Source organism: Morchella sextelata (assembly GCF_020137385.1).
Source record: "Morchella sextelata strain SCLS chromosome Unknown scls_20, whole genome shotgun sequence".
Lineage (NCBI taxonomy): Eukaryota > Fungi > Ascomycota > Pezizomycetes > Pezizales > Morchellaceae > Morchella > Morchella sextelata.
The window spans coordinates 1,055,516-1,078,343 of NW_025408635.1; the positions used below are offsets into that span (position 1 = coordinate 1,055,516).

The 22,828-nt window shown below is 45.9% G+C and overlaps 8 protein-coding genes across 8 annotated transcripts; 5 read left to right on the top strand and 3 right to left on the bottom strand.

Annotated features, from left to right (window-relative positions):
- Positions 1-2,639: 2,639 nt before the first annotated feature.
- Positions 2,640-3,314, top strand: H6S33_006481 (uncharacterized protein; the record flags this gene model as incomplete). The annotated part of the gene is made up of 1 exon (XM_044837836.1): positions 2,640-3,314. The coding sequence occupies one exon, from the start codon at positions 2,640-2,642 to the stop codon at positions 3,312-3,314; it is 675 nt and encodes a 224-aa protein (XP_044690008.1).
- A 694-nt stretch (positions 3,315-4,008) lies between these two features.
- Positions 4,009-5,177, top strand: H6S33_006482 (uncharacterized protein; the record flags this gene model as incomplete). Its single annotated transcript, XM_044837837.1, has 3 exons — positions 4,009-4,045; positions 4,106-4,513; positions 4,573-5,177. 3 exons carry the CDS (start codon positions 4,009-4,011, stop codon positions 5,175-5,177), a joined length of 1,050 nt encoding a protein of 349 aa, XP_044690009.1.
- A 2,265-nt stretch (positions 5,178-7,442) lies between these two features.
- On the bottom strand, positions 7,443-8,640 carry H6S33_006483 (uncharacterized protein; the record flags this gene model as incomplete). The annotated part of the gene is made up of 3 exons (XM_044837838.1): positions 7,443-7,796; positions 7,864-8,442; positions 8,512-8,640. 3 exons carry the CDS (start codon positions 8,638-8,640, stop codon positions 7,443-7,445), a joined length of 1,062 nt encoding a protein of 353 aa, XP_044690010.1.
- Positions 8,641-9,569: 929 nt separating this feature from the next.
- H6S33_006484 (uncharacterized protein) lies at positions 9,570-10,726 on the bottom strand (the record flags this gene model as incomplete). Its single annotated transcript, XM_044837839.1, has 2 exons — positions 9,570-10,532; positions 10,601-10,726. The coding sequence occupies 2 exons, from the start codon at positions 10,724-10,726 to the stop codon at positions 9,570-9,572; spliced, it is 1,089 nt and encodes a 362-aa protein (XP_044690011.1).
- Positions 10,727-14,221: 3,495 nt separating this feature from the next.
- On the bottom strand, positions 14,222-14,808 carry H6S33_006485 (uncharacterized protein; the record flags this gene model as incomplete). Its single annotated transcript, XM_044837840.1, has 2 exons — positions 14,222-14,383; positions 14,437-14,808. The coding sequence occupies 2 exons, from the start codon at positions 14,806-14,808 to the stop codon at positions 14,222-14,224; spliced, it is 534 nt and encodes a 177-aa protein (XP_044690012.1).
- A 2,432-nt stretch (positions 14,809-17,240) lies between these two features.
- Positions 17,241-18,564, top strand: H6S33_006486 (uncharacterized protein; the record flags this gene model as incomplete). Its single annotated transcript, XM_044837841.1, has 9 exons — positions 17,241-17,263; positions 17,322-17,359; positions 17,470-17,490; positions 17,581-17,616; positions 17,900-17,957; positions 18,051-18,078; positions 18,142-18,175; positions 18,345-18,436; positions 18,523-18,564. 9 exons carry the CDS (start codon positions 17,241-17,243, stop codon positions 18,562-18,564), a joined length of 372 nt encoding a protein of 123 aa, XP_044690013.1.
- Positions 18,565-19,055: 491 nt separating this feature from the next.
- Positions 19,056-19,964, top strand: H6S33_006487 (uncharacterized protein; the record flags this gene model as incomplete). Its single annotated transcript, XM_044837842.1, has 5 exons — positions 19,056-19,125; positions 19,264-19,319; positions 19,602-19,643; positions 19,805-19,880; positions 19,954-19,964. The coding sequence occupies 5 exons, from the start codon at positions 19,056-19,058 to the stop codon at positions 19,962-19,964; spliced, it is 255 nt and encodes an 84-aa protein (XP_044690014.1).
- A 618-nt stretch (positions 19,965-20,582) lies between these two features.
- Positions 20,583-21,355, top strand: H6S33_006488 (uncharacterized protein; the record flags this gene model as incomplete). The annotated part of the gene is made up of 6 exons (XM_044837843.1): positions 20,583-20,591; positions 20,677-20,752; positions 20,832-20,862; positions 21,006-21,046; positions 21,114-21,172; positions 21,311-21,355. 6 exons carry the CDS (start codon positions 20,583-20,585, stop codon positions 21,353-21,355), a joined length of 261 nt encoding a protein of 86 aa, XP_044690015.1.
- Positions 21,356-22,828: the final 1,473 nt, after the last annotated feature.

Consider the following 22,828-nt stretch of genomic DNA (forward strand, 5'->3'; position numbering starts at 1 on the left):
AGATTAACGATTTTTCGAAACTCTCTGGTATCTGATTGGTCGAGAACTGTAACCCCTAACCCTCACTGACTCCTGCATGGCAACCAGCCCACCCCACCAAAATCTATGAGCTCTAAAGCGCATAATAAAATTCAAAATGGCCTATGCAAATATAATATAGAGTAGTGAATTTTTATTGAACTATTTATAGGGAGTAGCGGGAGGTGGAGGGGGGGGGGTGGGGTGAATATAGGTGGAGGTGGAGGGCAGCGGGGGGTGGAGGAGGTGGAGGAGGTGGAGGGCGGAGGGTGAGGTGGAGGGCATTGGAGGAGGGAGGTGGAGGCATCAGGGGGTGGAGGGAGTTTTTTTGGGGGGGGGTGGAAAGAGTCCCCTCAATCGAATACCTTCGATACCCAACAACTCGCGGTCGCGAGGTGGCACACCTCTAGTGAGCTGTACTACTTATATCGCCATACTGTTAGGCTAGGGGTGTATTCAATGGTCATGCTAGATCACAACCACCAAACATCACATATCACAAACACCCTTTACTTTTTCTTAACAATACCAAACAATACCCAAAACATACCAAAATCACCAAAGACATATCACAATCACCGAACAACAGAACGATAACCTCCCGCATAACCTTTCTTTTTAGCTGACTCGCCCTATTCAATAGCTCAAGGAAAAGAAAACATCCTTATATTATAAAATACACATTGCATACTCAGTATAGCTATATACTAACTAGATGTACAGCGAGAGGTAGAATTATTGTAGTTTAGGTGGCTGACTCGGCCGATAGGGCTCTTCCCATACTTCTACAGGAGAGACTTTAATGGTCTTTTTGACCGCGAAAGGTGCTAAGGGGACCTTGGCCTGTATATACTCGTAAATAATAATAAGAACCAGTAATCTATATATTTGCAATTGAGGGCGTATTCTTAGGCACGGCATTCAAAATGTGTTCATTAGTTCTAACAAGGCTGAGCTGGCCATGAGGTCCATTTAGTGCTAACAAGGCTGAACTGACCAGGAGGTCTACCTAGTGCTAACAAGGCTAAACTGACTAGGAGGTCCATTCGGTGCTAACAAGGCTGAACTGACCAGGAGGTCTACCTAGTGCTAACAAGGCTGAGCCGGCCATGAGGTCCATTTTCTGTGGGGTCAAAAAGTTAGGCATCGATCCTTTGATGATCAAGGCTGCATGAGATCTAGAGTAATTATCATTTTATGACCATCACCCGTAACGACCGGACCTAAATTACAGGCAGTTCAGTGGTGAACATGTTATAATTCCCTAACCCCGGCCGGTGAACCTCTGTGCGTGGAGTCCCATATTGTGTACGTACATGCAGCTAGGTAGATTTCCTGAACATCTTGGTCACCACACCGTCGTGTACGTACATGTTGACCCCAAGGTAGTCTCGTGCCCAGCCTGTGGTGTGATTCTCCATCTCTGTTTTATCTGGCGGGCTTACGCTGCAAGTCCAGCTTCATCTCGCGCTCGATCTCCACCACTGTAGTCTGCAGAACGAGGAACGAGTTGACAAAACTCTGGGCAGTACGAGACTAACACCCACAGCAATACTACAACTCTCTAGCTCTAGTGACATGTAGAGTCTTCATTCTTCTTTATTTCATTATCCTTACCGGCCGAAATGCCTGCCTGGACATTAACTTGATAATTGTTAGTAGGGGGCCGGCAGGATATTCGAATTTTGGGACAACGATCCTCTAGTATGATCTTTTAGTTAGGCAAGTAACGATTTTACACGACAGGATAATCCAAAAAGTAATTTGTAGAGCGGAAAAGTTGCTTTTTGGAAAATTAAAAGCCATGTACCGGTTAGGTTTGAGGTGATGATATACTTACGGTACATAGCAATTAATCCAATACGTCATAATAGACGGGAAATAAAAAGCACATATATTTATGTAACGCCTGGCAGCCCCCTTACTTCAGTCAATTTGTTGACCTTTCTTGACCTATGTATTTCCCAAGACTGATATTCATGCGTTGGCCCCTTATCACGCATCTCTCGGGTAACGTTGGAAAAAGTTTGGTAATAGAGGGTTTTAGGCGCTACAGAAACTTGGTTGGCCACTGGTGTGCGGTCAACGCCCAAATGAGCTACATACATGTATCTGCGTGGTATCTGATAACTCCAGCGTATTCGGGAGTGATATCTGATAACTCCAGCGTATTTGGAAGTGTAGGACTAACCCTAACCCTCTGGCACAAATGTGCGTAATGAAGGTGCGCATTTTCTGCCTGCGAAGTAATATGCGAACCACGAAGTACCCCGTTTATAAAAACAGTCGATCAACCGCACTAAAAGTTTGACACAATACTATCATCATCGATATATCTCTAAGACCCACAAGTATCAACGACTAGTTTTAAAGTTCCAACTCACCCGCTCGTCTTTATTCAGGACTTGTGATCCCTTCGTGGCTCATCATACAAAACTCAGAGGCTGGAAGGGTCAATATATCCGGCGATACCACAGTACTGATCGAAATTGTCCCTTCGGCAAAAGGTTGTGAATAGTGGGTATAGACGAAGGGATAGTTACAGCAGCAGCATTTAAGGCCTCGCCTGTAATTAAAGTCGGCCGTATCTTTTAGCACTGAAGATTTTTATAACCTTCAAAATGTTTTCCAAATCAATAGAGAGCTTGAGCCCAGATGCACGTACACAGCGGTTAACGACGAATCCTTCCCAAACAGCCACACTCATCACCTCCATACCAGCCACACCCACTGCCATCACACCAGCCACTATAAATCATTGGCCTACAGGTGACGATGGCTACAGCCTCCAGAGGTTTCTTGCTGCCCGTCCAGATGAGGATGCAAACGTAATTTTCGCAAGAAGAGCTGTTAGGGAGCGCTTCCCGGGAAATACCCAAGCTCCTATTAACGAGTCGACTCAGGAGATCCCCTTGCAGCCATACGCATCAGCCACCTGGATGCACGCAAATTCCGTTGATGTGCAGCCACAGCATGCGCAAGCCCTCGAGACTTCTCGGTTCCAAGCTACCGGGGCAGGTATCAGCCCTACGCACATGAGGGATCTCACTGCAGCCACACACACACCCCGCTTGGAACCAGAAATACAAAGCTTGGGTTTCAGTATGAGAAACTTCCTTGCAACCGATCCAGTCGATGATGCCAATGCCTCATATGGAAAGATCGCCTTAAACGAAAACCCCGGAAATTATTGCCCACTCACGCAAATTCTCGAAGACTTCGAAGACGTGATGGGCTCTGATGAAAAGGTGGGCTGTGAGAGGATGAGTTGTGAGGAGGAGGAGGGTGGGTGTTAGGGGTGCGGGATTCGTAGGGTAAGTTTAATCTATTCGAAACACGATCTTTCTTACTAATTGTTCCTAAATAAGCTACTGCCCTACGACAAAAGTGATCCGCAGCACAAAGATGCTGTGACTTTTTGGCTGGACCAGTTGAGGGTGAGTACCTAACCGCGTTGCCGCCACGTAACCGACCTCTGACCCAGTCACACTATGTACAGTTTCCGGTAGAATTATTGCAATAATTCTACCGGAAACTGTAGATAGTATCACGAAAAACGAGACTCTGGGGCAAACCCAATAAATACCCATTTTCTATTCTTCTCGTGCTCTTAAGCGCTTATCATACATTTGTTCATTTTGGACCTAAAAGCTAACGGAGCAACAAAAACTCCTGAAGTACAGCTAGACATTAGTTCACTATTTACGGAAAGATTGGAGATTTTGTTTTCCTTTTTATGGACTTGATTTTTGCACGCAAATCTACATTCTTTAAGCACAATAAATTATTTACTGGACCGGCGATCAATGACGAGCAAATTTTATTACCCTAGCAACCGTTGAACAACACAACAGCATACAAAGCTCCCCCAAACCCACCCCACTACATGCAAACAATACGCCCCACCTACCCCTTATATCAATAGCACTCGTCCCATTTACCGAGGACCCCGTAAACTCCCTGATTATTCCACCTCATTAAACAAATAACATGAGCCGCCTTCCCTTGAGATTTGCAGCATTGATCGGTGTGCCCTTGCCCTGCTCGAATTGCCAGAGCATAGCTAGCTAATCCAGTATAACCCTAGTGTGCTTCTTCACGTTCCTACTATTCTACTCCGGCTGGGTGATACAACAGCGCTCACTGAAAGCCCTTCAGCTCGCCATCAATCCCCACTATGTAAAAAATGAACAATCATCGCAAAAGTCTAGTTTTAGGACCCAGACAGATGGTACTGCAAAATCGGCATGGATATTAGGCAATAAAGGCAATGAACGGAGGCTGGCATATGTCCAATATGTATCCTCGAAAGACGAGCTATGCAACTCTGTAATGATCCTGGCAGAGCTGCATAGGCTTGGGACCGTGGCAGATAAGATGTTGGTATACCCACACTCCTGGATTGCGGATGAGAAGGGGAGATGGAACCGATTGTTGAAGGTCGCAGAGCAGCGGTATGGGGTGGTTGTTAAGGCAGTAGAGCCCTTGATTGAAGGTATGCTCCGCGCACCGTGTTCTTGCATGGTAAGGAGCAAAGGCTAATCGTAATGGTAGCTGAAAATACACCGGCAGTATCACTGCTGCATGCGTTTTCACAAAAAGAATACAGTCGTATCCTACACCTCGATTCTAGAGGCATGGTGCTACGCAATCTCGACGAGCTGCTTTTCAATGCGCCCTCTGCACTCATTGGTGGAGTCAGATCGTACAACGAGGCCACCGGGAACTCACTCTCCGACCATCTACTCCTCATCGAGCCCTCTGAGCACGCGCTCAACGTAGTGAAATCAACATTAACCAAAAACCCTTCAATGGCCCCGATAGATATCATTAATACCCTCTACGCCCCATATGCCCTAATACTTCCACAACACCCTTACAATACCATCATCTCCGAGTTTCGTGCAGTTGAACATGAGAGATATATACCAGAGAGCTGGAGCCCGAGTAAGGTGCGGGACGAGAGCTACTACGTGAACTTTGAAGACGATGAGGCGCCGGGGCCGTGGTATGCTATGCCACGGAGTCTGGTAGATAAGATCAGGCCGAAGAGAAAAGAAGAGGAGAGTGTGTGGAGGGAGCTGTATGAGACTTGGGCTAGGAGGCGGATGGATGTGTGCGGACTAGACTTAGAGCCGTTGCCTTTGGGTACATTTTAGCCGTGTTGTTATTTGTTAGCATTTTGAGGAGTTGGGGATTTTTTTTCTTTCTCTTATAGATCTAAGTTTCTTTATCTCGTTTGCTGGGGGACTTTGGTTTCTGTCGACTCATATTTCCATTGAATCTTAATAGCATCGTATAATCGATCTCGTTTGTGGAAATGGCTCAAGCTTTTACTCCTTTGAGATATCTGACCCCGCCCACGAGCAAGTTGGTTGAACAAGAGGTAAAGACCACGACCGCACCTTTCAGCGCCTGGTCAGATAATCCATAGCTAATCGGTATTGCAAATACGTATACTGGTCAGCAGTAATACGGCCACAATGGCATGCAACCCCAAAGCAGTTTGAACCGATATCATTCAATCACACGCTTACATGTCCAACGAGTTCTGGTGCTTTATGGATCTCGCTCTTGTTTATTTACAGAAGGTGTATGAAATAGCCGGTTGTTTCCCACGGCCCAGAATTAACTAGAAGCACACGCCAAGATCAAACCATTAGATTAGCGCGAGATGAAGCGATGTTGAGTGATAGTTCATGAAGCTCTGTTGTTTTTTTGTTTTGTTTTTTTGTTTAATTCATTAAAGCTCTGTTGTACATATCTAGAGATTTGTGCATGCACCCCCATAACTACAAGTATGGCAGGTGTTCTCAATTTGACCTCTCACCCTTCCATCTCCCATCGACTCTTCTATACAAGGCACCTAAGTTGAGCTATGTAGCTGCGTTATATACAGTCAATTCCTAGCTAGAGCTTAAGGTGGAAAGTTAAGACGCCGTGGTGAATCAGTTCCCCTTGAGGGTCTGCTACATTACCACGCACTTTGTCATATACGTCATGGGCGCTCACAGAACTGATAGGTTGATAAGGCAAGGAAGGTCCAGTCCCCAAAACTCTCAAACCTGACATTTCAAAGTTAGCAGATGGTTTAGCACCATGTTCAAACGGGAACATTACCAACAGATATCTAGCAAGGAATCTAGGAGCAGTTATACGGTTCATCATGATCAAGGGCAATATTCTTGCTTAATTAATTCTCCGCCATTCCGTCTAAGCTGACTTGGAACCTATTGGTTCCCACAGGCGTTTCCGGTCTCCGCGCCGAAGAGCCATATTTGAGGTTCCTGGACTACAGATTGATGCAGGAGCCAGAATAGACATATCCTCATGCTTTAATGCTTACGAAAGTTACTCATGATATGCCGCGCAGGCCGGACGTGAGCGATATTCCAAAATCTCTCTGGATCATTTAGAGTCGATGGATATATACGTATATATGCATGTATATCATATATAACCGGCCTACGGAATAACCAGAAAAACATATCAACCCTGAGAAAGAACGCCAAAGCGCTCAATTCTTATGCATGGATGAAAAAATAAGGTGAATAACGTTTCGAGCTGCACCCATATTATAATGTCCAGAATCCCTAAATACAAGCAATGTCATCGCTAGAGAGGAGGACGTCTCATACCTACAGATCTCTTTCGTTTGTTTAAATCTTCAGGTACTTATGGCCACACATGATATCGTTCCAGCAGCTCATCCAAACCACCCAAAGCTACAGCGGTCTAACATGCTCTGACGTCTTCACCCACCCACCTACTCGCACGTCTCTTCATCCACACCGCAAAGCACCCAGAAGTCACACCACATGCACAAAGCACCTAGAAATCCTCACAACCCACATTCCTGCCAGCACCACACTCCCACCCCGCAATCTACTCTACACCCCGACTGCTACACCACCGGCCATAACCTAACAACCAACAACCCGCCCAAAATACAAATCATCCCGCATCACAACCCATCACTCGATATCCGCAGTCACCAACATGTGCAGATGCTGATGCTGACTAATCCATACCACGTGTTAGATTTTGTCGCACGGGTCACATACTTTATAGGTGCGTATTTATTCAGAGTATAAAAAAGACGAGACTGGAGGATGAAAGGAAAATAAAAGGAAGAAAGAAAGATAGCAAGGAAGAAAAAGAGTAAGTGTTTGGTTTGATTTGATTTGATTTTTGATTTTTGATTTTTGTCCGATTACCTATGCCTATAGAGACCCAACTATCCTGTACAATAAGAAACCCCCTCCCCACGTACCTACCTACAATTAATGTAGTGTCAATGATATCACATCCCGCCGTCCCTCGCCCCTCCCTCCTCCCGCCAGCCCCCCGCACCGCTCAAACCAACACAACAAAAAAAAAAAAAAAGCAACAACACAAAAAAACTTTATAAATGCACCCCAACACTACACCCTAACCCCGCCCTCTCCCACCTTATAAACACCCCACCAATACCCCGCCCTCACGACCCCCAAATCCCACGCCATCCTCAAACTATCCTGCACAAGCCTGACCTTACTGCCGCCGACCTCATGCCACGTGATGGGCACCTCGGCGACCGGAATCCCCTTGTACATGGCGAGAATGAGCATCTCGATGTCGAAAATCCACCCCTCGGTGTGCATGTACGGGAACACGGCCTTGAGCGCCGCGCGCGAGAGGAGCTTGAACCCGCATTGTGTGTCGCGGATGTGGCGGATGCCGAATGTGCGGATGAGCGTGTGGAAGGAGTGCATGAGGAAGTTGCGGATGAAGGAGCGCTGGTTTATGAGAAGTAGTTGTTAGCTATGGACCCGGGGGGTGGTAATGGGGGGAGACAAGACATACCTTGACGACCGCATCGGTGGTGACCATGTGTGCGCGGCTTCCCACCGCGATGCCGTAGCCCTTGACCTCCACCTTCTTAACATCCCTCAGCAGCGCCGCCAGGTCCGCAAAGCGACTTGCGCCATCTGCGTCCGCAAAGATTGCGTATTCACCCCTTACATACTTCATGCCGTGCGTGACGGCGCCGCCCTTACCTCTGTTCTTATCCAGCACACAGACACGAACCTGGTCCTCCTCAACATCGTGCTTCGAAGCCATGCGCTCGCCCGCCCAGTCCAGTGCCACCTTCGCCGTGCCGTCCGTGGACCCGTCGTCGACGATCAGGATCTCCCAGCTGTTCCCATGCGCGGCGTACAGGTGGTCGACGGCCTCTGCCAGCATCTCGGGGATGCGCTCGCTCTCGTTGTAGGCCGGGACCACCACGGAGACCGTCAGTGTCGGTTTCGAGTCCGGTACAAAGACATCGGGCAGTGCGCGGGGCTGGGTGACGGTGCCGGTGCGGGTGACGGTCTTGTAGAACTTTTCGTTGGGTGTTACGGGGCGGGGGGTGTGCGCGACGAGGAGGATGAGTAGGTAGGACTGCGGATGGAGTCAGTTTGGCTACATTGTACAGCCTGCCAGTAGCTTATGGTCGGGGGTTGAACTGACTGCAAATACGCCCGCGACCAGGAGCCCGAGGGCCGCGGTCAGGACGGCGCTCAGAGACGCATGCTGCAGCAGCTGCAGTGCGTCAATTGGGAATGCCGCGGGAGCAGTGAAGGGAACGGGTTCGCCCATTATGGGCGAAAGGGGGGATCCTGGAGCTTCGCCGTTATTGGAGGTTCTGCGGTACTAGCGAGTGTTCAGAGAGAGCGTATATGGGTGAGAGCCTAGATCGCGAGAAAAGGGAGTGTTTGAAGTTGACAGACAAGACAGGCGGGAGTGGAGAGATCGATCTGGGGAAGGGAGGGAGGGAGGTGGAGGAGTGGAGGAGTGGAGGAGTGGAGGAGTGGAGGGGGTGGATCGCTCTCTCGGGGTGAGGAAAGGCCTAGGTGTTAACTTAGGGCCAGCTACTGGGGGAGCCGCATCCTGCATGCATGGCTGGCTTGGCAACGTGGAGGGCCCCGGGCGGTTCGCCGGGTTCGCCGGGTGCTGACGAGTCGAGGCTGGACTTGCGTATGTCTCTCGCTCTCTCTCTGCCATGGGGCGGGTGTGGAGATGCCGTAATTGCATATACACAGCTCGTTTCTACTTTTTGTTTTCTGAAGAACGCATGCTGACAAACCCGTAGAGAAAGCTCGCTCGATGGATTGACAGGGGTCCTTTCCTCACTCGGAAACAAACACTCAGAAACACCCACGCTGCTAAGCTTACTTCTGCAGTAAGCAAAGATACACTTTATACGATGTGCATAGAAAATAATATCTACACTCCCCCCAATCTCGGCAATACAAGCTTTATGGATACGAAGATTAATTGAGTTTGGGTTGTTTCTAGCTCTAGCTCCGAGACCTCCCCCCCCCCCCCCCCCCCGGGAGCTTCTGAGCTTCAAGACAAGCTCTTCCCGAAGGGTGGGTGCATGCAGATATTAGAACTAAAAGATACTTGATCAATCAATGCTCCCTACAACCGCTTGAATAGTAAGATGTGTAAGAAGAAGAAAATTAGTATTCGTTATTCTACCCTCCGCCATCTAGCCACCCAGGTATCCCTCCCCCCACCACCGCCTACAAAAACATCTGCGTCCTCTCCCCCGGCCCCCCAATGCCGCCCTCTCTAGGCCCCGCCGCCTTCTTCCCCCTCATGGGGATGCCATGCTTCTTGACATACTTGTGCACATCCCCATCCATCATCCTCCCCACCACCAACCACACTACGGCTACCACCCACGACAACAACGTATCCCACCACCAGCACCCCCTCGGACTCCCCCCCCAACACGCGGCCCTCATCGCCTCTCCCAACATATTCGTCACAATAAGACTCTGCCCCTTCTCCAATCCCTTCACACACGCCCCGGCCACCACATCCGGCGTCTGCCCCTCATCGCTCCCCTCCAATATCTTCGTCAGCTCCGGCTTCAGCGTCTGCTCCACCTCAAACCCCGGACTATATATCGTGGCCGGAAAGCAGCAGTGCACATCGATATCATACAATATACACTCCTGCCTCAGCCCATCCGCCAGCGTCCGAATCGCCGCCTTGGCCGGCGAATACGCATTATACCCCGCAATGGTATAGAACGCCATGGCCGTACTCGTAAACACCAGATGCCTCCGCGGCACGCCCTTGCGCAGCGGATACCGCATCATCATGTTGATCGCCGCATGCGCCGTATACATGACCGAGAAGTAATTCGTGCGCACCTGCTCCTCGAGCTGCTGCGGGGAGAGGTCCTTGAAGAAGCCCGGGACGGCGAAGCCCGCGCACGTCCACACGATGTCGGGGACGCCGCCCCACGCGCGGATCTCTTCGAGCATATGCACGCACTCGGAGGACTGGGTCAGGTCTGCGCTGACGGCGTGGAAGGTCTGCGTGGTGGGGTGGAGGGCGCAGGACTCGATTTCGGCGAGGGCGGAGGCGAGCTTAGTAGGGTTACGGGCGACGATAGCGATATTGGCGCCCTTTTTAGAGAGGAGCTTAGCGACGGAGAGGCCCATGCCTTGGGAGCCGCCGGTGATGAGTACTAGCTGGTTAATTGTTGTGGTTAGCCCTTTGTATCCGTATCTCGAGGGTGATAAGGATCGAGGGTGCATACTCGGCCCTCGACGGGGAGCTTATTCTCGCCCCAAAACATGTTGTATATTGTCGGCGGGATGGTGACAGCGGCGGCAGTGGCTGCGGCGATTGTGAGGGTGCTTACGGAGGGGACGGGGAAAGGCATTTCTGGCCTTTTTTTGTGTGAGGTGAGGGGGGTGGTTGGTGTGTTGGAATGGGTGGTGATTATTACGGTGCAGGGCGACGTGTAGCTAGGCAGTAGGATTACGCGACAGGGTTTACGATCACGTGGCCGATTTTGCTTGGATATGTGGCATATCGAGTGATAAGTTGTGATTAGGAAGATTGGATTTTTCTTTTATATTGTGAGGGAGAGGGGGGAAGAAGGGTGGAAAGTTTACTGGAAGATGTAGAATTGATGAGAGGGCTTTGGTTGGACGGGAAGTGTCAGGTAATGAAAACCTGTAGATTTTTTCAGGCCCGGACCGAATCGAGAGGCACCAGAAAACCGAATAGCGACCGCTATATGAGTGTCACGCATGCGCGCAGCTGCAAAAGCTTAACGAGACAAAATCCGGCTCAAAATATAAGATGAGATAGAAATAAGCTCAACTTAGGAAACATATTAAACCGCGCCCTATTTCGTCCGGCCCGGGAAAGTTATTTCATTAAGATAGTGCATCGACAATATAGCGCGGAAAAATTTTTCGTCATGAAGCATGATCTTGATTTGATGCTGCCGCCGGATCTAAATCGATGAGACTGTATATGTATACGTAGCTATCCCCTGTATCGTAGCTGGAGTCAGTGAAACCCGCGACGGGCTTCCAAAACACTAGTGTATCCAGTGAACCATAGGGGATTTGGCTGTCCCTTCATACAAACCGGCCTGGCCTCTATAACCTATGCTTGGATTTACAAGGTGAGGTTTTAATGTCGTTGACTATAGCGCACAAATTCCATCACTCGAGTCAGTCAAATCAACCAACGTTGCAACTACGATGCAGCAGATACACGAATCAATTATTCCCGCAGATGGCTAGATATAGGGGATTAACTTACCCGCCAGTTCTAGCGAGAAAAGAGTACTTCGAATTCTCCAGAGAGGCCTAGGACGAAGGAAAACAACTCATCAGAAAGGCAGATCCGCTTTCGTAGCGCGGACCGACCGGCGAAAGGCCTTATAATCCAGTGAGTCAATCGGCAGGAAAGGCTATCTCGAGACTAAAGAGGGGCTTATCGCGAGACTCCAAGTTATATTGGGATATAAAAGGTGAAGGGCCTATTTATGCATGCTAGCTAAGAAGACTAGGAAGTGGTATTAGTGAGATAGACATTAGACAGAGGGTGTGAGGGAAGGTCCCAGGATTTTCTCGAGCTCGCCGGTAGATAAGTACATGTAAGTAGTATATGATTTAATAGATTGTCTGCAATGTTACCAGTGCACTGGAGCTAAGTCTATGCTCAAATCTCATCTCTTCTTATCCCTTCGTCTGTCGATGCTACGCCCCACAGTATATAAAATGGAGCGTCCCAGTTTTGATGAGAGACCAATTAATTCATACGAAAGATAAAGCAATCTATGAGCCAAGTCCACTCTCAAGACGAAGAAATACTGCACATAACCAGAAAATTAAAAGCCCAAACCCATCACAGTACTAAATCACCGACGATCTCCAATCCCTCTCAATTCCACCAGCTAGAAACCCCACCAAATCCCTTCCCAAGAGCCACCGCAAAAGCCCACTACCAAAAAAGTACCACCACCAACGTCTAACAGCCCCCATACCTCCAGATCCAATATTCCACTTTTCCCCTCAAACCCATCCGGGTCGAGTGATATATCATGACGCAATTTCTCCGCACCGCACATTAATTGCGGGTGCCCCACGCGATAGCCATATTTACATAACAGCAATCACCCATCCGCAATTGGCTCGCACAAATTCTACAGCCTTCTTTTCCCCCCCCGATCTCCGTACGCCGCACGCCCCCAACAACGGTTAAACTTGCCGCTCGCTGATGCCTGACCAAGTGTCGATCACATATCACATTTTGAAATAATGCAAACTGGTATGTATGTACGATGTTATTGGCTCAGAGCTTGAGTCAAAAACAGCGTCATGGACTACCGCAAATACTCATCGCCGTTTGCTGTTTTTTTTGGTGTAGGTATCTAACCCTGATGTCCACTCCCAAATTCCCCCAAATTACCCTAATCCATACTAAAAATTCGTTTTCCACCACTGACACCCAGCTTCCCTCAACCCAGTTTTTAAAACTGTCGCTTAGTAACTCAGTTTGAAACTTCCGGGTTCGTCACGGGCCCCTAATGTACAGCGGTAGGTAATAAGTGATTGAACGGGCTGAGACACAGAGATACCAGTTTTGGGTGTTTGCAGGTATCCCTTCGTCTGGCAATGCTGCCCACCCTATAACACATGAATTATATTTGTATGTGAGATCTATTATTTGATAGGAGAGATAACGGGATCTGTTAGTAAAGCCACATATAAAATTTGCTTTTTTTGGGGGCGGGCAGCATTTTTTTGCCAGACGAAGGGATAACTGTATCTCAGGGCGTTCCATCACTTATTACCTATCGCTGTACATGAGAACCCAAGTCCCCTATGGTTGTCAACCTCCTTTTTATTCTGACCTAGCAAACCACACAAAAAGAGCCTTGAACCGTTCCCATATTCCTGTGGCGTGCTGTGGCGTGCTGTGGCTTTCGCGTGAAAAAGGTTTAAAAAGATGGTGTCCCGGGCAGGGTTGACAAATCTTGGCATCGAAATAACGCCGATTTTTCGTTGCAGCGTGCACAAAGGGAAACAAACAAACAACACTTACCAAATGCGACACGTCGATATCAACAGTGATTCGAGTGATACTCTGTGATCAGATTAGTTAGATAAGTACATGTAAGTACTTGATCAAGGGGCGAATATCCCACGGAACGAAGCATCAATCTGGTTGGGCATGTGGTCTAGGGACTAGACCCAAATTAAGGTTAAGTTCACGTAACCCAAATTAATGTTAAGGTCACGTCACACATCTATGTAGGTAAACAATCAATAGGTATCTTGGGGGTTTTTTTTTTTTGTTTAATTCATACCCGTAGGTATCTTGGTTCTGGCATGTTGAGACCAAAATTGTTTACTCAGAATGATTTATCCCGTGTCATGATTAGTCTACATATGTAAGTGGATGCCCAATTGAAGTTTACAGCCAATCAATTAACTTCAGAAGCGAATTAGAAATAGCAAAACTCTGCCCAAACCTGTCGCTGTGACGTTGTACAGAGGTTTCCCCAGCATGTAGCCCCCCAAATAACCACATTGGGTCATAAAAATAAAGAACCAGGGCAGGCAATCCGTCCAAAAACATTATAGCAATTCCCAGATGTTGATGGGAAATGCCGTAAAGTGGAATAGATAAAAGAAAAAGGTATAGCCACACGTACATGCTTGCTGCATAATGCAAAATAGGAAAGGTTAAGAAGAAAAATAGACAAATCGTTAAAAGCGTCAAGGTATTGTAAGTCGTTATCGTAGTATCATCATCATAGTCATTATAAGCCCATCACATAATCATTCATAATCATCAGTCGTCTTTTTCTGCTTTTTTTTTTTTTTTGATCATGGTTCAGACGGCAAAGCTTTTACCGCTTGCTCGCCATATCCCGTTCGGCCTCCTGCAGTCGGCGTCGCCGAAAGTCCAATTCCTCGGGGAAATTTCCGCTCATCGGGGACGTAGGAGCAGTCTCTGGTATTTTTGTTTTTTGTAGTCGAGACCGTGGTTGATCACTATCCATTTCATTTACCTGTCGATTATGTCAACAGTATGACCAACCAGCCCGCCAATGAGCGCACATACCCACGAGAACACATCCTTAACGACAAGACTCCTCACAGCTTCTCGCTGGTCGTCATCAAGGTCGATATCACACATTTGCCCATCTTCCTTCCACCTTGTCTCCAACGAATCTCCTGACCACGCCGCTGTCGGGGGGCTCGACGACGGAAGTACCCATAGTAAACTTCCACTATTACCACTGGTACCCCGTGCACGGTTTGGAGAATACGAAGCCATCCCTAGAGCTGTGGCAGCGGCTGAAAGTGAGAGCGAGAGATCAGCATTGTGGGGTATTAATGCGGGGCGACGACCACGAGATGCAAGGGCCTGCGGCGAGGGTACCGATGGTGGAGAAGGTGATGACTGTTGTTGCTGTTGGGAGATGGTAGCCATTGTTGTAGTGGGGGCTGAGTCTAGGATGGGGCAGAAAAGAGGGTTTTATGGCAGGAGCTGAGATTTGTGGCGGTATTGGGGGTTTGGGGATTACAAGTTAAGTGAAGTCGTTACAGAATGCTGGGCACTTGATCGGTGATGTCAGCTTAAGTCGAAAGGATATGATAAGGAGAAAGAACAAACAAAGATCTCATAGAGTACAGAAGTATAAAAAAGATCAATCAAGAAGATTATTTGACGGTGGAGAAACTCACAATGTCGGGATGAATTCAATTTAGTCCGCACTTCTCTGTTCAATGCTAGCTGGGGACGAGCTTTAATAGAAGGTGTTTGGAAGCGTTAGAGGAACCTTCTATGAGAGATCAACAAAGTGACGGCTCAGGGTGTAGGTATGTAACTGTCAACAAACAAGATACATGTACGTCCCGGGTACGCTCGTTAACCACCTGCCCTGCGCGTATGAGACAGCCACGGTTGTGCCCAAGCCACGGCAATTAGGGTAGTGTGGCTTGACTACCAGCCACCGTGGCTTAACCATTAATTAATGGTACAGTACAGTGGAGCTCATGCTCAATATGCTTGTGTCGAGAACAAATTTGCCTGTACCGACTTGTCCGGGATTGGCCAACTATATGCTACTATCAAGGATATGTTACTATCGAGAATGTTAGTATACTATCGGGATCGACTTCACTCGTGCATGTAGCTTTCAATTCAACTTACAAGTTATGGCCTTAAGCTTCTGGGATCCGGACGTTCGGGGGGCACTTTATAGAAGTCAGAGTTGATGTCCATGTACCTTAGGCCGGCAGAATTAATCAAAATTGTGTTACTCAAATTCGATGTAGAAGTCGGGATATGAAATTTAAAGTCATATAGCTTCTCACGATATTCTAGCTACTAAATATATCCGTGGTAGCTAGATGGCCACCTAGGCGCCGTGGTGAAGTATCTAGATCTTATAATTAAATAATCGATAATTTCTTCAATTCACGAGTATTCTAAACTAGAGGAAAAGAGAGCCTTCTGCGATGTATTGACTACAGTAATTCTTGCCGAGTCCAACTATATGTAACAGCGATCGACTTCATCTCAGCGGTAGCCTGATCGATCATGATGTATGCTAAATTTACCAAGCTGTATACCTCACTCTCTAGCTAGTCTAGTATCTACATGTACCTACTCAGATCCGGCTGGATACCGAACGTGGGCACGACTTTCGCAGAGTTGAGATCAAGCCTGACAGACCAAGGGGTATTATATATATCAAGGTGAATGAGAAACACCTTTGAGGTTTTTATAAATCGTACTGTGACGCTTAGACTAGCTACATACGATATTCGCGGTAGGGCAAGAGCCTAGATAATTGAGCTGCAAGCTAGAGTTTGAAGTTATTCTACATGTACTGCTAGATCATGCAGAGCTCGTTAGCATCAGGTCATTTAGTTCTTCTTACCTGTCTCGAGGCGAAGTTACATGTATGTAGCTAAGAGTAATCTCGTATCCATCCCCTACGAGCAGCTGATCCTAGTACTACATGTAGCTGCATGTGGGTGTAGGTACATATATGTACTCTATAGCTGAATATTGCATACGCTTATCATCAGCTTAAGCATTGTTGCCGGGCAATGATCTTGCTCATGTAGATACCTGGCCGTGGGACCACATAGCAGACAAAATTACTTGTAATTGCATGTATATATAGGTACTACGCGAGAGGCTTACGTATGAGAATTGTTTTTCGTTATTTTTTTATTTCATAATTTCATTGTTTCCATGGTGCAAGACATGTACCTGCTTACATGTATATGTAAATTTAGTCTGATCTAACACCCGTTTGAACATGTAGGTACATATTGTGCTCGCGCCTAAGGTGCTATTGGCCTATTAAAAGTCACTCCGGCCTGCTATGTGAACGAATTTTCATAACGCAGGGATAATTATCCGAGAAAGTGACGAGTCCCTGGAATTTCTCTCTCATTGTATCTGTTTTTTTTTTTTTTTTTCGAGGCTTTTGAAATCATCTGATTGCGTGGTGCAGGATCGAACCAGCTACATAATACATGTATCTGCATACATACATGTACGTTACATTTAGTACTTGATAACCTAAACGTGTACAAAAAGTAAGTTTAGTCCGTAAGGCTGGGTACATGTAGAAATCATGTAGGAACTTACTTGTACCTAAATGTACCTAAGATGTAAGTATGCATCCCAAATCCACTAGAAACTACATGTACGTACATGTATGTATGCATGTACGCGTACGGCCAGTGCTGCCAGGATTAGCCCCTCCTGTCACCATTCTCCTCATAACCAAACTCCAGTTTATCGCTTCAACACGTTCAAATTGCAACACCTAGGTTTTATCGAGCTTGATAATCTCTCTTCACCTTGACATCATCTTGATCTCTCATTAATTTCTCACAGCCATGAAACACCAGTTTGGGTTCCTGTAAGTTCTCTAGCTACAAGCAAAGTGATAGGGTCGTATTTAAACTAAATGGATAAAGGGTTCGGCCCCGTAAATTTGAGAAGAGTACAGATTCCAGTACCAGTGCTGCGAACCTTAAGCCGTTTGAATTATAAGGAGATATGCTGCGGATTCATGTTGGCTTTTTGATTTGCACAAAGATTCATATTAGCTAAAGTCTTTTTTAGCTAATATTGTCGCGGATTATGGTGGGCCCCTCAGTACAGGAATCCAGAAACAGATCTATGATATCCTAAACTTTGAGAATTGTATTCTAACTACTTTGACATGAGTATTAGGCTGGTATTTTACATTACTAAATTCGCATTCTTCTCGTTACTAAACTGGATCCTTTGGCTGTACAGTGGCCGCTATTTTCATGTGAAGTAGTGAAATATTGAGTCCGTAAATGTCACGAAAATGCTGATCCCTGGGATGTGGACTGATTATTCCAGCTTCTACTTAAGTCTTACTCGAGGCGGCTTACGATCGTTATCTCAAGAAATTTCCTATCTACGACTAGGCTACAGAGCCCCGGAATCCTTACAAGCCGACGATACAGCCTGCCCTGAATTTACTCACAAATCTAGCTTACGGATAATTATGTTGGTATTCTAGTTAAGAATCGGATTGTTTGCTGGTTCAGATTTGGGTGTATAATTCTACTTTTTATTAGGTTGGATCCCTGAGGCCCCATTAGCTTAATTAATCAATTTCCTCTCAGATACATGTAGTCTATGCATGCATACTAATAAAAGCTTTGGGATAGGGAAAGCAGCTTCTGCTCCAGGCCTACAGTAATAAACAGACTATTGCCATCTTATAGTTGTTGTTGGATGCAACGATCTAACGTGTTATAGATAATTATTCATGCTACCCGGGAAGAAAAACTTTGTATATCCTTTGTATCTATTACGGGAGCCAGATTGATTTTCAGTCTTTCAAAATCTATCAATTTCTCCTTTAAAAAAAAACTTAGAACTAATCACTCGCCATATCACGGATCGACTTTTATCTACGGATAAATCTACTAGTTCCTCTTTGCTTGGGCTAAGATCTATAGTCATGAACCCTTTACATCTTGAGTCTTCGAGCCTCCTTCTCCTTCTACACGTGGATCATATGTATATGTGTCAACAGGTTTTTAAAAGGCCGGTATGTATTATTACGTTTATACGATGAATACTCGGGTTTAAAACGTTTTGACTATTGCACTAATGACGAAAGTCTGTGATACTTAGTTTAGAGTCATCTCTGCCTTACTTACTTCGCTCTGCCACTAAAGGCTTAAAACCAAAATACCCAGCCCAGTCTTTATGACTAGAACGATATCATGGCGCTACTAGCTCATATCTCCATTTCTAGGGCTTTCCAAAATATTGAAACAGAACGAGCTGCATTCCGAAGTTTACTTTACACATTGTTTGAGATACATATGTTGAAAATTGTTCAATATGGGGTTATAACATTGGTGAGGCTTGGTCATACTCTCTGGATTGATTATTCTATACAAACATGATAAAACTGTTTGGGTAGAATATTGATATGGTGTATAGATGGGTGATCGAAGCCCAGATTCACTGACAAAATTAACTAGCCCGCTATATTCTTGGTCGGTGATATTATAACCCATTCTGACTTTCCGTATTCCTTACGTGATAGGTAGGCTTTCCTGGCTTCAGAGTCAACAATATCTCGTTCTCCACATTCTCCACGCCCATCACGCTCTGCACGCTTCCTCACTCAAGGACCTAACTAGACTCATATCTGGTTCATGCTACCTCAGAAGAGTCCCATACAACCACAGAAACGAAGGGCCCCGTTTCTTAAGAATCTACCCCCAGGTACTCAATGGTGTGACACCAGGTTCCAGAACTGACCTCACCTTTCTTCGTTATCATCATCAATACATCTTATAACGTTTATGATACCTATTAAATAAGAGGGGTGTGGTCGAAATACTGATGCATTACATGAAATAGCTGCTCAGGCCTGTCAGGTTGATCACCAAAGCCACCAAAGCGCCCACATTGATAATGTAATAAAACCAGTCCATGGAACGACGAATACTGGGCGGATCTGAAGAATGTAAGTTATCCACTTTCGCCTCTCAGTTATGAAATGAAATAATAATACTTTAGCCCACCTAGCTACTTGATAGATAGATGTGTGGGGCCCTCATATCCTTCTTGTTACTCTATGGAGTATTCAAGGACAAATACTCGATTGATCATGAAGGGTATCCCTAATCACACCTATACTCGTTTCCACCTAGTATCGGTGCTAGTACATAGTTAGAGCTATCTATAAGTTCTAATAGGAGCTCTTAAGCCTTGAATTAAGCTGCTCGTTTTTAAAAGCGGTAAGACTTTGAGTCGACTAATTTCGCTCACAAGCTTTCAAGGAGCTAGTTCCCTACTTAGACCTGACGACAACATCATGGCCTAGGCGATGAGGATGATGGCTGTGCCATAGTCTTCCTAACTTTGTCGTTTATATGGACTGACCTTTGAATTTACCTAGGCCCGGAGTAACGTCGAAAATAAACGCTATCGAAACTTTGTTCCCCACAGAGCGAAGGAAGCCCTCGATCGCAAAAGTACGTACGTAACTAATGGAATAAGCAAAAAATCAATTACCCAAAAGATCTTTTCTGAGTAATTCCCATCTAGTCGATCGTTGATTAAGCCAGTTTGCTAGTCAATATGTTTCCAAATATGATTCGAATATTCTGGGGTTTTCGAAGATGGTTAAGACAGTATATCGATCGCCTAAGCTGATGTTATCCAGTCCAACCAGTGCTCACTATCGACCACACTTGTATCATGAGTGGAGAGACACGCGTTTTAGCCACGTGCTACCCCGGGCCCGGGTTCGGGATTGGATTTGTCGCGATAGGATCCATACAGTACCCAGCTACATTCTTCATGAACCCAGTGTAGTAAGATACCATTCTAGCACATGCCAAATCCCCTCAACTCTCCAGGCCCAACCTCCTTCAGCCTAACACGCTTGAATTGACGTGTGTGAGTTTCTGAGGATCTAGTTCATCTTGGCGAGACTTGTCATTTCCAAATTTTCAGGTATAGACGAATGAGATAGCTAGATGTTCAGAATGATGAGCAGGGGAATTCCGTGGATCGCCTTCAGCCCCTTCCGATTGGGCCTTTTGATAAATTCTCGACAGCCCCAAAAGGTTACTTCTGGCGGACTATGACGCGACACTTAATCTGCTGACATTCGGACCTGACATTCTTGGTGGGTGAATACGAGGTGTGAAGCATGAATCAGATGTTTAAACATGACATATGTCTGTCCTGGTCTGCTGATTGCTGATGTTGTGTAGGCTTGGTTCTTCCATTATTCTAAAGCTTTCTTTCCAGCTGTTGCCCTAGTCTGTAGCCTCTTATTCGGGCGCAAACGCACTACGATCAGGCTTTTACCATCTCGGCCGAATAATCCTCGAGTCTGGCAAGTAATCCCATATCATGGGAGTTTTGTGAGTCCCATAATAGATACGATATTGTCTAACGGAAAACCTTTGGTGTAGCAGTTCGAAAATCTCTCAATAACGTTGCTAAGTCTCGATATCTACTCTCACTTTGCTCCCTTGACGGTTGAAGAATATGCTGCTTAATTGCTGAATGACGTTCTAGGATGATTAATTGGCTAAGGCATCGCCTATGACGATTAATTCAGTTTGATAATATATTGCAATATATAGCCCATTAGTAGTTGACACTACGCTCCGATCCTCGATAGTAGGTAAGCATTTGCGCTGGTATTCTGTTGGGCTTATAAGAGTACCTAGCTTATATTTGTTATAACTTAGAAACCCTTTGTTACCTTCGTCGAGTTAGAGATCCAAAGTTTAGTTTCTTTTTTATTAAGGTCTGTATATGCAGCCGGCTTCATACTCATCTTTGGACTCTACAAAGCCCCCGTATTCCTATTTTATCACAACAGCATAGAATGATATATTGTCCCACCAACGTACCTTTGCCCTTCGATTTTAATCGGTTTTAATAGTCGATGTCGTACGATGCATACGGGTTGGACATAAGATTATCCTAAATCCACGGCTCCAGCTTTAAAGAAGAATCGCAAGCAAAGGATGTCAGGCAGAAGCAGTGCATTGAACGGCCGGCGGTTGATTTTCAGCCCATCAACCTGGGTGACCGATCCCCAATGCAGCGCGCGGGGACAATCTTATATCAGCTGCTTCTACTGACGGCCGGACATGAATCTCTATATTAACCGGATGCGAGGATCTTTAAGCGGATTGGTGAACCTAACGCTGCGTAGGCGCTCACATTCTTTGTCGATCTTCCGCTTGCAATTCCTACTATCGATAGACGGATCTTATGTTTAATAACGCCACTTTCCATGGCGGGGAATGAAGTGCCGATTCTCTACTTGAAAATTCTAATAAAATGACTTTCCTTGTAAGAACTTGGAGCGCTCCGTATGCATCCGACCCTGAGCATTAATGCGATATAATTCTGACTTCTGGAAATAGACTACTTGCGGTTTACGTTGGTACACGGTGGGAATATTTCTGATCTCTTTATCGACTCCCCTCATCGTCTGATTGACGTCCGTTTGCTGTGCACCCGTACCCCGCGTTTTCATTTTACTGTGTTACAAATCGCTTATACAATGTCTTGCGTTCGTGGAATCACACACAGATAAGCGACGTCTAGATCTCTCATATTTTAATATAGACGAGTCCCTCAACATTTCACTCCCCAAGGTGGCTTGGAACTAACTTATAAGCTTGATAGGTACATATGTACATACGATGAAGACCAAACGCATAGGCCTAGGTCAATGTACCACGTGGGACTTTTCACGATACGATACAGTATTTGTCAAAAATACATGATATGAGATTGAAAGTTGTCTCTACTGCAGCTTCGATTAGCTACTTGGGATGAATTGGGAGTTACCTGGTGGCCTCAAGTCGAAGCATTGATCAGTTCCGATTGGCACTGCTAAATACACAAGTTTGACAAAAGCATATTCTGGTGCTGCTAATCAAGATAATCGATTGAGATTATTTCTTTTTTTTTCTCGAATAATATCGTTCTGGGGTACTCACATAGACGCAAAAATACAGTTGACAAAAATATGCCAGAGAAGAACAATGTTTTTCTTTTTGCTTTCGGAAAGAGAAGATAAAAAGAATTCTTTCATTAGCAATGAATTGAGTCCTCTATATTTGTATAATTTGAGGGACATGGAATCTATATATATTTTCGATTTAGAAGTACATATGTTAAAATATCTGTATTGCTAAATTTATAAAGTTTTATACATCTAGTCGCAGATTATATTGTTCAGGCTTTTACAAATACACCCTATATTTATACATGTATATACATTATGTATCTTCCTATGGTTTATGTATGTAGCTGATACACTCAATAGAGCGTATTTGCCAACCGTCAATTTAAAGAATTTACAAATTGTGGGGCTCCGAAATGGCAACCGGGGCTGTTAATTTTGAATTTCGGTGGGGCGGCGTGCTGTGAGATATACCAGGAG